At 41.3% G+C, this 14,930-nt stretch overlaps 1 protein-coding gene and 2 pseudogenes across 1 annotated transcript in view; 2 read left to right on the top strand and 1 right to left on the bottom strand.

The window, feature by feature from the left end:
• The window catches only part of sh3rf1 (SH3 domain containing ring finger 1), a 50,570-nt gene that overhangs the window by 10,740 nt on the left and 24,900 nt on the right, over positions 1-14,930 (bottom strand). The window contains exons 3-9 of the mRNA XM_088349555.1: positions 13,668-13,943; positions 13,261-13,356; positions 12,474-12,773; positions 7,737-7,847; positions 2,847-2,971; positions 2,235-2,405; positions 101-375 (exon numbers count right to left, since the gene is read on the bottom strand). Coding sequence (XP_088205681.1) covers positions 101-375; positions 2,235-2,405; positions 2,847-2,971; positions 7,737-7,847; positions 12,474-12,773; positions 13,261-13,356; positions 13,668-13,943 — 1,354 coding nt within the window. The remainder of the gene's footprint in view (positions 1-100; positions 376-2,234; positions 2,406-2,846; positions 2,972-7,736; positions 7,848-12,473; positions 12,774-13,260; positions 13,357-13,667; positions 13,944-14,930) is intronic.
• Positions 4,649-4,729, top strand: LOC148354903 (U2 spliceosomal RNA; annotated as a pseudogene).
• On the top strand, positions 9,555-9,674 carry LOC148354902 (U2 spliceosomal RNA; annotated as a pseudogene).

The following is a 14,930-nucleotide window of genomic DNA, read 5'->3' as shown; positions in this document are numbered from 1 at the left end:
GACAAAAAATGTTTTGCGGGGGTGCGTCTTATAATCTGGGCCACATCATAGTGCGGAAAATAGGATAATGGTTTTGAAGCGAAACTCAAAATGGACCCACCTGTCCTGACGGCGTTGCGAGCTTGATTGACCGTCATCTGAGAGTTGACGTGCAGCGGCACTTTGGGCTGCTGGCCGGTGGCCGTCTGACCTGCTGTTACAACCATCGCTGGCTGAATGACAGCAGTTGAGACGACGGGTGAATGTTTTGCAGAGTCGGCGCCTGTAGTAACGGCCCCATGGTGGCTGGACGAGGGGCTTATGACTGTGATCCCTCTACCCACCTGGGTGGACAGGCTCATGGGCACTTTGGCCTGGCTGTTGCCCGAGGCCGTCCTAAGAGGGATGGAAACGTAGGTTTTATTACGAACACATACAGAAAATTGAATACAATCAATGTCTCTAAGGATAGAAAAAGTCTTTCAGATTCCAAATTGGATCCAAGGGAAAAGAATGCAGCGAAAGCCTACCTAAACATGACAAATTACAGTGTGATCTGGCGGACTTGTACAATTGGACACATTTCTGACACATGGGTTTCCAATTGTTTCCAAATGCAGAATCTGGATCTGATTCGGAGTGGGAACACGCTTGAAAGATATGAGGGAAAAAAAACCCTGTCCAAGTCAAACAAAACTAAGTTCATACAACTATAAGAGACTTACGGCTTGTCTTATTTCTGCTTGTGGATTCAGTTGCATCTATGATTTTATTTTTCCAATAAATGGACAAAATAAACCATTCAAATAAACACTCAGGATGTTGGAAAATTCTGCATAACAGCCGCCCAATTAGCATCCAACAAAAAAAGATAATTAATAATTTTGTGTTATTTCTTCTTTTATGACAGAACAAAATTTTCCTTACTATCATGCCTTTCTAATGATATTTTTTACTGCCACAACCTGACAGTTGCTCTACCTATGTTTAATGTGTTAAAACACTGGGACACCTATACCCTTTCTTAACATATACGACTTAAGCTGAACGGACTTTAAGGACAATCTATGTAGTCGTTTCAAATAAGGACCCAATTAATAATTATGTTTTTGTTTTTTGTTTTTTTGGGTTTGACAGAAAACTAGCAGTTGTATTTAAACAGCAGACATTTTAAATAACTGGTACTTCTTGTTAAGTTGGGCCAATTTATCAACATCGTGCAGTGCTTGAGTCTCAGATATATCTACAAAATATAATTTAAAACCAGATCTTTAATCGTTTTGATTAAATAAATCACACTTTGGGTGTCAATTAAATATTCAAATTTTCAACCTCCAACAAATGTTCCCTCTAAGCTTCCACAGGTCTAAGCAAAAACACAAAGTCTTTGAGCATCACTTGGAACACCAGTGCACAACATCAATGCTGCGTGTGGCAACCAAATCATTATCAACTGTCCAAACCTGGGGGTCAAATCAAGTTACATTTTGCGGAGTTTTTGGCGATGGTAAATTATCTTTTCACATATTAATGAATTGGCTAATGTACTATTGGAAAGGTTGCACACCCCACAATCATCTTGTTTTTACAATACCTTTTACATGAGATTTACATTTTAAAAAAGTATATTATGTTATATAATACTAACATTTTGTGGATTTGTTTAGTTGGTTGCACAATACAGAACTGTATTTATTTAGTGGCAGTAGTGTTGACAAAAGGATTCACTTGCTATATTTGCAATTGATTTAAATGTAACAGCAGATTTTTCAGCAACCCAATAACCCAAGAAATTAGAATATCTTTTATGTAAATGTGAACAGTCAGCCTCCTGCAATGTTTGATAACGCAACAGAGGCAAAAAAGTGTCAAGTTGTTTTATAACCATGGTCAGGCAGAAACTGAACTAAAAGTAACGGACAAGGGGCAACAACCAGTTCAACAGCTGGGACGATCTTCTCCATCAACCACGCCCCCGCTTTTCCAGTACCGCCACCCACAACCTCCTCTGTCCAGCTCCACCTCACATGTGCATTCAATTTTGTTTACTTAATCGCGTGTTGATAGTGACTTCAAAACACTGCGTTTAAAACACATTAAGTGAAGCTACCTTTGAATTGCACTGTAGTTCTGTCCAAATTTGCTAGAATATTCACTTTGCAATTTGGAGCCATGACTTTTATGCGCAAGGAGGGTTTGGGTGGTGCACAATTGCGCACGAGCGAAGTTTTGAGGTCACATTGCCTCCAACCAACCTGCTGACTGGACTCATGTAGTTTCCTGGGAATACTCCTATCTTGCCAGTATGCATGGAGGTGCCCTTGAACCAGCCGTCCTGACAGCGTTCCAGCACCAAGAACATCTCACCCTTCCTCAGCTCCAGTTCGTCCTCCTTACGGGGGGCGTAGGGAAACATGGCCACGTAGCTGCAGCCGCAAAAAAAAAGGAAAAACACATGAAAGACACCCAAACACAGGAAGTATGTCGATCCACACAAGGCAGAGCCTCAGGGAGAAAATGTGACTCGGAATATGCGGGTCATGTCTCTATTGGGCCAGCAAAGAGTCACAGCTGGGATGTTGTCGGCATGAAATCCCAGAGAGACGAAGGGGATTCCAAACAGGTATTTGTGTACTGCCTAAAGAAAGGTTTTAAGTCAAGGCTGACTCACAGAACCCCAAATGTGACAAGAGGACCACGACTCCCTAAAATGTGCCAAATTTCTCTGTGTAACTCTAATGGATGTTATTTTAATTAGTATCTACACATAATGCGTCCACTGGGACCAAAACCTGGCCTTCAGGTGACACCAAGTCAAACACGGACGTTGTGAGAAGTGTAACATATAATGCAGGGCTTTCACTCACACTGTGGGCCTTTGTCTTCCAGCCTGGTCGCCAACGCTGGGGCAGGGTCTCTGCCCTGCTACCTGTGAGTAACCGACTCCAGAAGACTGTGGTGGAGGAGGCGGCGGTGGTGGCGGGAGGGCATCCTATAAAAATGCACAAAAAAATAAGGGGATTGGCATTGTGTCACAATATGCCATGATTCCAGCAGAATAAGGCTCATTCTGAAAGTTGTCCCCATGGTCCAATACCTCCCTTTTTTAAGAGTAGTGCTGATAATGTCACACTCTTGCTCAAATTATGTTATCCTGCAGGATTAAATTCTTAGCATATTAGTTTTAAATGATTGAGCATGTATGCGAACAAAATCAAATTGACCTCCACTTGTCAGTCTTTATTCTGATTTTCTTGCTCGTTTGTTTGTTGCCAGGGAGACGGTGTAGATGTACAAGCGGCAGTGCTGCCATTGCGTCCCAGAAAATAATGCAAACCATATGAGCTGAGGCATTTAAAATTATGGCAAAATCCCCCTGATTTTTACAATTTCAATGCTGTAATTTTAGCCACATGTTTACGTCTGTCTGTTTCGCGCCGTTTAACGGAAAGCCTGCCAACAACCTGTTAAAAAGTCAACAAACCAAGCAGCCACGTTATAAATTGTCCACGACCCAACACCGTGGCACCCCCAGCCCCCTGAGAGGTATGCGCGCGAGGGTCCGAGTGTGTTATGGTCGACTGGCAATGCCGGAGCTGAGATAATTAGGCCGCCTGCAGGCTACAGAAGTCATCTGTACAAAAACATCACGGAGGGCTCCCAAGTGAAGCGGAGAGCTGCACCTATTGTGTGCGCATTCCTGCCCATTCACTAATTCGGCAAACCAGCGTGTAGACACACACAAACACACCGGAAGTTTGGGTGCGCTTTTGTGTAGACTGAGCATTATTACAGTCATTTTTTTCCTCAACATGAATGTCTAGAGCAAAGGAGATTTAGCGAAATCTTAGGAGACCAATATAGTAACTGTGTAAAAAGACGAAATTAGTACTGACTGCTGAGTGTAATACATTGGCTCTATGAGTTATAACTAACTACTGAATATAATTTACAAACACACAAGCCTAGGTCATCTTATATTTACAAGAGTAATTCAATAATTCACTTATTAAAAAATCAAGAATTTGGAAATTTGATAACCTGTGAAATTTAGAAAATGAATTGTAGAGTCAAGTTTGAATCACCAAATGTGTTTGCTGATTACTAAACCTTTTGTACAAGTGCCAAAATTCTGGGAATGATGTATATAAGATGTACCGCATTTTCCGCACTATACTGAAGGGCGCACAGGGTTATAGGGCGCACCCCCAAAAAATAGTTTTTGGTCCTATATCTTCCGTAGATAAGGCCCACCGGATTATAAGGCGCTACAATGGGAACGTCGACAAAACAGTCAGATGATTCAGTCAAACTGATTACCCTCTTAACATTCCCAAAGCTTGCAAAGAAGCAAATACGTGTCGTAGACACGTGCGGATGCGGTGTCCGTACGATGTCACTTAAATGTGTCATTTCAAATATCATTCGGAAGGTTGAAGTCTTGGGATTCAAGAAATGCCAAACATTTCTGTGTTTCTATTTTCTTTTTCGCTCACAACTTTACTGTGCATATGACAATAAACACTTGGAATTGAGTTTAATTCACTCAACTCATCACAGCAACATCAAGATCGTTCTAAAACAAGATACCGGGAAAATATAAAGCCGCATAACTCACCTAAGTTCTCACGTTCAATAATGATACGCAATCATGGTCTTCTTACAACCGTGAGTGAAGGAGATGGAATAAGAGCTTGCTCTGCCCACTCCACGCATCGGCCCGGTATTGCAGTACCTCCGGGAACGGTGCATTTGCAATGATCGCAGCAAGGCTATAGGGCTAGGACCTTAGCTTGGCCTTTTGGCTGAGAGTAAGTGTCCCGGCTCCTAGGCTTTGTAGCGTATTAAGAACTGACCGATAACGGATAATGGATAATGAATAACGAAGATAGATCAATAACCCTTAAAAACCCCAAACCCCCCGTGAGTGAAGTAAATCCAGGAGAGTAGAATATTTACAAATACAGACTAATGAAACATGTTTCTTTATGGCGTACTGTAGCAAGCTTGCTACGCTATTGCTAAACTCGGCCGATTGAAGGGTTTGTTTTGGGCATCTAGCCAATCCGAGGCTCCGAATAACTTCAGCCAATAGTAATCGATTCAAATGATGATTGACACATTGGTTAGCCAATGAAACGCCGGTATATAAATCCCAGCATACACCGCGGACTTGCTACGCCATTGCTAAACTCGGCCGATTGCAGGGTTTGTTTTGGGCATCTAGCCAATCCGAGGCTCCGAATAACTTCAGCCAATAGTGATCGATTCAAATGATGATTGACACATTGGTTAGCCAATGAAACGCCGGTATATAAATCCCAGCATACACCGCGTATTACTCCGCGTTCGGGGTAAAATCGAGTCGGCGGCCGTTGAGTAAGTTGCGAGACCTTGCGAATTTAATATTGAGCCATATATAAGGCGCACTGTGTTATAAGGCGCATGGTCAGCTTTTGAAAAAAATTAAGACTTTTAGGTGCGCCTTATAGTGCGGAAAATACGGTAATTACAATAAACGCTACTTAGTTGTGGTTAAAAACAAGCCATAAACAATTTGACAAGATATAAACATTAGGTCTCACTAAAAAGAATTGATTGTTGTCTTAAAGTTATGCAAAGGATGGTTTTAGTAATCACATTTTCTTTGTTGGTTTAGGTTTATAGTGTAAAAAGGTGACATAACCGGCTGAATCAACTATATCAAAATCACAATTCTTCTTGAAAACACAAGTCAGCAAGGTATTTTGCCTCAATCACCTGTGTGTGAAGGTTCAAGCATAATCTTGCAATCCAACCAGCACCCACTCCAATCTCTTGAAAATGTGTGGTGCGTACTTTTAAATGCACAAGTCTGGGGACCATTTACTGGGAGTTTGTTTTCTCAGACATGCTTGCAGTGTAGTGATAGAATGTTCATCAAATAAAGCTCATTTGAAAAAAAGTTCCCAGGCATCAAACATGAGGAAAATGATGAGGAAAAAACATTTTGACACCAGAACTTTTTACTTTGAATATTCAAAAGGTCTGCCTGATTCTTTAAACGCACCACAAGTCCTGTGCAGAATGCCTCAGGTTGGTTTGCTCAATGAAGCATCTTACCTCTGGTGAGAATTGTCTATACCATAATAACATTTACTTTGTGTTTAGAGGGGGGTGTATTGTTAGAGGTTTCCTTACAAAAGTTGAAAGTTGAATATTTTCCTTATTAAGTATGTGTTAACAATGCCTACTGAGTTCAAAGAGTCGTTGTGCTTTTTTTCCACCGCACCTATCTGTTTTTGTCCTACTTTGAGCAAGGCTCTTGGGGGCGGAGCACATTTGTCAAGGGTATGGGCAACGGGGGGAGTGTTTTTTTGTTTTATTTGTTAGTGTAGCATACTACACTGCATAGAGGAATACAAAGAAATTTAAAAAATCATGGAAAATGCTGAAATTAAGATGGTCTGCTTTAAATACTTTACTAAGTGCATTATATCCATTATATATCCACCCTAAATTCCAACTAGCCTTGTAACTCAGTCAATCATGCTAGTTGCCCAAACAAGTCCAAAATATCTTCAGGTAACCCTTCGCTATATTATCAGATCATTGCACGTTTGGTTGGGAAATCCAGTCTGCCTGTTGCATTTATTACGATACAAATCCCCCGTAAGGTGTTATTTTTGTGCTCTTGCATCCCTGTGCATTAGAGGTAAGATCTTAGGCCCGGGCCCAAACCCTGCCTGAACCAGACCCGAAATTTGGGTAAAAACAGCTTCTCCCGCAGTTTAAGGTCTGTCATGCGCTCAGCTAGCAGGTCCAATAATCTCATCCTCCAAATCCACTGCAGAGTGTGGCTAAGCCCCAGACGTCGGCGACATAATGGTGGACCGACTCACCAGGCTGCTGTCGACGCTGCTGGAAGATAATCCACCACACCATGAGCGTTGGTCCTCACTGCACAGGCTATACATTACCATTGCCCGCCTTTAGCATCGCTTGCGTCGAATAGCCCGATGGCTTCAATAAAAGTTTCAAAAGATTCTAACCAGCTGCGCCATGGGACTGGCAGTTCACCAGACAGGACGAGGAACGAGAAAGGGGCAAGAGTGGAAGTCACATTCTTGTCGCCAATGTCATGTTCAATAGGTCACATGGAAACCAGCTCTATGCTCAAGTCTTTTTACTTTAGGCATTTTTATCACACTTTTCTGGGACTGCACGCTGTACAGCTGGGACACCACACCGTTGTAACATTACCGTTTGGCTGTCGTTAAAAGCTACACATGTCATGTGTTCTGTGTTTCATTTTCATTTTAGCAGCAACATGCTAATCGGCCGACGCACACATGTGTAAGCAAAAGGTGGCTAAAGTTAATTTGCCGTGGTCCGGCAAATACCCTTGGTCAGGGTCTGGCTGGATTTTTTTAGGCCTTTATCTTTCCTCTATTGTGAATGCATCAGTCTCAAGTCTGTCAACATGTACATACTTGCATGCACATCATGAACTGAGAGATGCTTCAATGATGATAAGCCATATATGGCGGCTGCAATTATATAGAGTTATACATTCGGTAAAGTACCTTTAACGTAAAATACAGGATAAAAGTTATTTAAAATGTATATCTTAATTACCATAAAAGACTGAAAATTTGAGATTTTAATGCTCAGCAAATCGCTGAGCCCTATGAACAAACCATTATTTTTCACAATCCAGGTCATTTCGGACACTTGAAAAGTGAAAAAACTCCTCCTTGGCAGAGGTCTGCACCTACCAGTGGAACGGGTGTGTGACTGATCTCTGAAGGAAACGTGAAGACTGTTGCTGTGGTGACAGGACTGCTCGGGGGCGGTGTCACAATCAGTCCGGTTGTGCAAATGTGTACCTTTCAAACAGGGGAGAAATGACACTCATGAGACACAGTGACCGCAAATTCCACACAAAAGTGACAAATGCAAATGATTTAGAATCACTCTAAAAAGAACTTTTGTAGCCCCTGGTGATATTTTCCCCTCTCCCTATATAATGTAGAACCTAACAACAGATGACAGTTTCGACAGGGATGTCATGTTGTGCGATCTTACTCCTCGCTGAGGTGGCCACCGCAGCTCTTCATAATGGCCAAGAGCAATCAGGTGAGCAGTCATGAGAGCAGGGCGGTGTCGTGGCAACGGGGGCCCCAATGTCGCTCACAATATCTCCATGTGGCCCGCACACTGGGTTTCTCACTCTCGCCACACATGACGGCATTAAAAAGGGCATGCCTCTTAAGGTGAACCCTCACACTGCATCAGTAGTCTCTAAACTCTTTACTCTTTCAAACCAGACTTGATTTTGCTTTGTGGCGTAAACCCTGGCACTTTGGGGAAAAAAGGCGTGTCTGCTTTCAAAATACTCCCCCCATTGTTGTCATTTTTATGTGCATACTGCAAAGATCAGTGTAGCTGTGAGGATGGTGTGTGTGGTAATAAGCATCTCTCCTGTGTTTGGGATATATACCTTAAATTCCGGACTATAAGCCGCTACTTTTTCCCCAAACTTTCAACCCTGCGGCTTATTCAGTGATGCGGCCAATTTATGTAATTTTTCTAACAGCCGCCAGCGGCGCTCGAGTACAAAAGGTAAAATTTAGACCGGTGGAATATATGCGCTGGGGAAGACTGCAACTTCTTGGCTTGACTAGCGGCGAGAAATCTTTCACTAAAACTGGCCGCATGCAAAAGGCAACTTTTTCGCAAGTCTGCCAGTGGATCCTGACAGTGTGGGGCAGCATCAAAAAATCCACCATCACCAACGGGTTACGAAAAGCGGGTCTGCTGTGTGACGGAGAGGAGGGCACAGAGTCAGGAGTGGATGAAAGTTCCAGCGACAGTGACAGCGCGAGGCCGGCTGCGGGAGCGTGGGACGACGTCTATATGACAAAGTTTCTTTCCGACACTGAGGAAGGCTTTGATGGCTTCAGTTCTAAGGAGGAAGATGAGGACGGTTTACCGTAATTTTTACAAGTACGGTATATTTTTTTAACAGACCCGTTTACTGTGTTGCGAGCGTATTGCTACCATTAACTGCGCTGTCAGGCACAGTTTGGGATGAAAGTTATATCATTATTATTAAAGCTTTGAAAACTCTCTCGGTGTACCGCCTTTCTTTGTAAATATGTGTAACCATGTATAATATGTATTTGCAACTGTATATTTTTTTAATGTATTTATTTGGGACACTTATTCTGATATGTTTTGCACGGGCCAATTAAAAAGAAGGGGCGTAACAAACGCGGGGTGACGGGAAGTGGGGACTGGTAAAGGTGAGTGTTTGTGGACACGGCAGACAATAGTGGATATATATATTTTTCCCACCCTTACCTTTGGAAATATACACTTTTTTCCTTTGATTACTTTCAACGGGACCCGGACTCTGCAGGTCTGCATCAAACCTTAAGTACTGGTATCATTTTCCGTTCATTTTGCCGGCTGTGAGTTTTGGACTGTGTACTTTAATGAAGGACATGCTTCACGGCCAGAAATTTCTTGATGCTAGGTCCTTAGCTTGGCCTTGTTGTTATTGGACTGTGGCTTTGATGCTATGTCAGTCCTTAGCTTGGCCTTTGCCATGATCCTTGATTTTTGCAATCCGGAGACGGAATAAGAGCTTGCTCTGTCCACTCCACGCATCGGCTCGGTATTGCAGTACCTCCGGGAACGGTGTATTCGCAATGATCGCAGCAAGGCTTTAGGGCTAGGACCTTAGCTTGGCCTTTTGGCTGAGAGTAAGTGTCCCGGCTCCTAGGTTTTGCAGCGTATTATGAACTGACCGATAACGGATAATGGATAATGAATAACGAAGATAGAACAATAACCCTTAAAAACCCCAAACCCTCACATTCAGTTTCAATTGCGGGTCTTGAAGCCGGGCCTGGTTTAATTGTGTGTTTGTGTTACATTCATTTAATGTGGGCGCATGCGGCTTATATACAGGTGCAGCTTGTGTAAGTACAAAATCAGTTTTCCTCTTAAAATGTGGTGGCTGCGGCTTATAATCAGGTGCGCTCTATGGGCCGGAATTTACAGTACATATTTCCCAAAGGACACCTAAGCCTTTAAAAATGTTTTCAAAGCATTTTGAAGTTTTCTTCACACAAAAGCGTGATTTTCAGCATTATAATTATAACCCTAAGCGAGCAAAATGTATTGCTTTTAATTCTTATTGAAAATTAGCAAATCATGTTAAAGGTTAGATTTGGACATGATGATGTGTATTGAGTGGGGAACCTTCTAACCTGTATGAATGTAAATAGTAAAAAATTGCCATAAAGTGGAGTTCATTCCTGGACATCACTGTATTAATTGACAATGTTACACACTAAATAAAACATTCTACATCAGGGGTCGGAAACCTATGGCTCGCAAAACATATATGGTTCTTTTCATGAGTGCATCTAGCTCAGAAACCAATTTTAAAGTGGGAATGAACACGCACCAAGAGTGAGCCACAAGAGCACAACCAGACAAGGTGAGCGCCTGTGGCCAGCCCCACTTCCATCGCTTTTTGCACCTCAGATAACATCAGCCTTTTTGGGAAGCCAGTTCACGCTTACCACAAAGACTGCCAAAGTCTCTGCACCCATACCCCGAAAATAACAAGCTTCTTTAACTTGTCCTCAATTTGTTCACATACAGACACTCCCCTACTTATGAAAAGCGGTAGATACGAACATTGTTTTTGGGATGTCGAAAAATACCGGGACATTCTTGTAAGTTAGATTTTGTATTGTGCACCTTTATCCGAGTACAGGACATTACAGAGTGCTTATTTCTACTGCGTGACGCTGTGAGAGGTCACCCAGCATCTACTCCAAAGAAGAAATCAGCTTCCTCTTCCTAGTTTGTGTGTAAACATACTGTACTGAATCTCCAGTGTGCTAAGAGCATTGACATTTTTATTGTTTAAAATCTCGTGCATCTATTCAATATGGTCGGTGTAAAGTGTAAAGAAGAGGCGAGCCATTTCTTTTAAAATGAAAGTGGAATAAATAAGCTTGATGCGGTTGAGAAAATGGTTGGATTGCTTTTTTTTTTCGTCCAATTTCTACCCCGGAGGAGGAAGTCGCCTAACTCTTGAAGCCCAGCTTCCAAAAGTAAGTAAAACTTAACTTTATTTATCTTTATAGAACATATTATTTTATTAATATAAACTCTAGGCATACATTCCATACAAAATATAGCACTGAAGCAACTTACGAACAAATTCAACTTACAATCGTCCGCAACCTATCTCGTTCGTAAGTAGGGCAGCGTCTGTACTTCCATACAGCTTTTGTTCGTGTTTATAAAGAAGCTATCTTGTCAATGTCCTTGAAATAAAAAGTTAGGCACAAGTGAGGTTTATTATGAGGATATTAAGCGTTAAGAGTATTCCTTTAACTTATTGGTTTTTATACATTTATATTTTCATCATCACACTCATTTGTTGATTGTACATTTACGTCAGTTAGATTTCATTATCCTAAAAATACATAAATAACCATACTCTGTGGATTTTTATAAGTTTTATATATATATATATATATATATATATATATATATATATATACATACATATTTTATTATATATAAAATCAAAAGTAAAATAAAAAAGAGATATTCCTAACGTGAAATGTGTTCATTTGGATAATACATTTCGTGCCAGATAGTAAATTATATACTTTGTTTTAGATTTTTTTGTAAGAATTGTGTACGTGTATTTCTCAAAATAAGTCACAGAACTTTTAGTGCATTACTCTGTTTCTTTTATTATTTTAATGCAGTTTAAACTCTTTATCTAACACACCGTTTGGGTCTATTTGAAGAGCAAGGCGGCTTCAGACAAATTGGCACGTCTGCAAACGTGCCAAACCACGTCCAAAACCTCCAGCAGCTCCCAACCATAAAGCAGCTGCTGTCATGTCTGGCTTGGTTCGCTGGGGCCCAGGGGCCTGAAGAAAGTTTTCACACAAGGGTGGAGCCATGAAGCATAGCGTTGTTTAATTCCTCAGAAAGCGCAATGTTGACATTTCCCTCCTGACAGTATTTTATCTCTTTTCTTTTCAAACCCTCAGTATTACATGTTTTACCCTGGAGTGTCATGTGTAATCTCTTGGGAACAATGTTTCACAATATTGATATAAATAAATCAATAAAGACAGATGTTATTTTATTTCTAATAATGTCATCTCTCTCCCATTGTTTGGGCTGGATTATTAACATTTGTTAAAATTTACTAAGCCAAGATTCATAAACATCATGGCTGGATCAGACAAATGTGAGCCAAATGATGTTGGGTGGGTGAGTCTACATAAATGTGTTTGTGTAGACTGTGGCTATCAGCTTCTTTGTGCTGGGAAGGTTTGTGTGTTTAACCGTCATCCTGGAATTTAACACGGTTGAAAACTGCATTATCAATTGTGGCCTTTTTTGTATCATACAAGGCCATTTAAATAAATATATGCACTAGAATAGTGGTGGTGCCAAGGTACCTGCGAAGGTGCGCTGCAGGAAAGCCCACCACTTATCTCGCTGATACGGGCAGCAGCGGTGGGGTTGCTGGAGCTGATAAGCACCGGCCCGCTGATTTCCATGGAGTGCCGTTGTGGGGGCGGAGCCAGCATGGGCTTGTGGGACATGGTGAGAGAGGTGAAAGAATGCCGCTTCTTGCTGTTCTTCTTGTCCCGATGGTTACCGTTACTCTGGGGCCCCGAGGAGGCCCCCTCGCCCGACTCGCTGTTGGGGTCGGAGGCCTTGTCCGTCTCAATAAGGTGCCGGGCTGCAGAGTTAAACTAGAACAGAGAAAAATGGAAAGGGTGGATTGGGTTATATGTTGCACACACATTTCTTTTACTACTGCTTCACATTCTTTTTTGCCTCATCTCTTATTCATTTACAATATTAATCTAATGTTATGTCATGCAATATACCTCGTAGTGTCTTAAATATAGTATTACCTGACACCAAATATGTCAAGGGAGACTTCATTCCCCGCGCCCAAAGCTAAATAGTGTGTCAGCCGCATTAATGGAAGAACAGCAAGCAGGAAGTGTAAAAGAGCCTTGAAGCTCAAAAAAGGAGAATAAAAGTTTAAGGAAAGCGACAAAGAAAACTGCATAAAAAAAAAAAGTTTTTCATAACTCAGCTTTGCAGCTATTTTGGCCTCAAACAGTCAAAAAAGTCTAAAAATATTTGTTTGAACAGGAAGCCACCTAGATGGTGACTTTGATCTAGGCGCACTCGATTAATGCTAATTCTACCACATCCTGTTTATCTTACCTCCACATACGAGATTGGGAATATTCCAATTTTATCTCCCAGCATTCCCTCCGCCCAATTCTCGTCAACTCGGCGGATGACCGTGAGAATGTCATCCTAAAAAAACAAAATATTCATAACATTAAATTGGATTGTTTCTAGTATCAAATCATCGTTCATTACTAACCTTTTTTTTTATAGTACTGACTGGTTTGTTTCACTTAAAACAGGAATGAAAGATCACTAAATACTGGGTTTGAATTCTGTCTCCACATAATGAACCTACTCTCACTATAACACAGTGTTTAAACATGCATAATTACAGCTGTTCATCAAGAAGATAGACAAACTGAAATTATTGTGCAATTACTTTCAGGGTGCTTTCTCTGAAAGAAATATACGTGCTTGAACATGCAATGGGCTACTACCTTGGCAAATGGTAAGCAGTCCTTGTCCGCCTCTTTATCCTTGAGCTCAAAGTCGTACAATGCCTTGCACTGGGGCGGCGGCTGAGGCAGAGGTTTGATGACTTGTACAAAGTTGGTAGGGAAGAATCCGTGCACGCCACCCATTTCACCGTGGTACCAGTTCTCGTCCACCTGACGCCGAAGGATGATGACATCACCTTTGCTAAACTTGAGGTCACCAGTCTCTTTGCCGTCATAATTGTAGAGTGCTTTGGCGCATGGCAGCTGAGGGATGCCCTGAAATTATAAGGTGGTACTATGATAAATACAGCAATACATTTTACATAGTCAAGTATGTGGCAGAGGTAGGCAGAATCGCGGCTCTTATATGAGTGAGGTGACAGTTTATGCTTCAATGAGCCTTCTAAACGTTAAACACTAACAAATCACGCAACACAAGATAAGCAATAATCTTTTTGGAACATCAGACAATGGAATAGTGGAATTATCAATCAAGGGAGAGCATTTGTTCAAGTTTGTCACAGTGAAAACCCCTTGTTATTGAAGAATGATGAGTTGCAATAGAACCCTTTAGTATTGAAGGCATTAGTCTTTTTCTGTGAGTTCTGTCTGGAACAGACAGCCGAAAAAAATCACATCTGTCCATTCACCTTTGATTGAGTAATTAACCCAGAAGCCAGTTTGGAACTGGCTTCTAATGTTATAGTGACATAAAGCTCAAACTCCTTGGGACAAAAACGTCTTTTTCAGCCATTTTTAGGGACAGCAGTTCATATGAACCAACAATGAACGGGAAAACACCGTTTTTGGAACGAGATCCCAGCAATGGCAGTAATATCAAGGCCAAGTGTGCCATGTGCAAAAGGGCACAATAACATATGAGTCAAGACACTTTGTATTAAAAGTGGATATTTCACCAGAATTAAATTACTCTTTTTTTGGATATTGGTTACAAAATGTTTTTAGGAAAAAAAGTTTCTATTTTTTCCCCCACTCTTCAAAATTGCAGTAAAAATGTAAGCACTGTACTCCTCCAAGAAAATATTTAAATGGTAATGTAATTGCTTTTACTGTACTGCAGTATACATTCCGCAAAAGAAAGCATTCCTTTTGTCAAAATAAAACACCTCGACTTACTCAAATGTGTAAAGATGTGCCAAGGAACTGTTTCAATTCAAATCGGTCAATATGTGGGGTTTTAAAAGATGCAGGCTGGAAAACATAATCCCAATCCATCCTATCTCAGGCAAAAATGAAAATACC

This window comes from Urocampus carinirostris, chromosome 12 (genome assembly GCF_059441175.1).
Source record: "Urocampus carinirostris isolate Australia breed hairy pipefish chromosome 12, RoL_Ucar_1.0, whole genome shotgun sequence".
In the NCBI taxonomy this organism is placed as follows: Eukaryota; Metazoa; Chordata; class Actinopteri; order Syngnathiformes; family Syngnathidae; genus Urocampus; species Urocampus carinirostris.
Note: the sequence above shows the minus strand (reverse complement) of the source record. Positions and strands in the feature narration are given on the sequence as shown.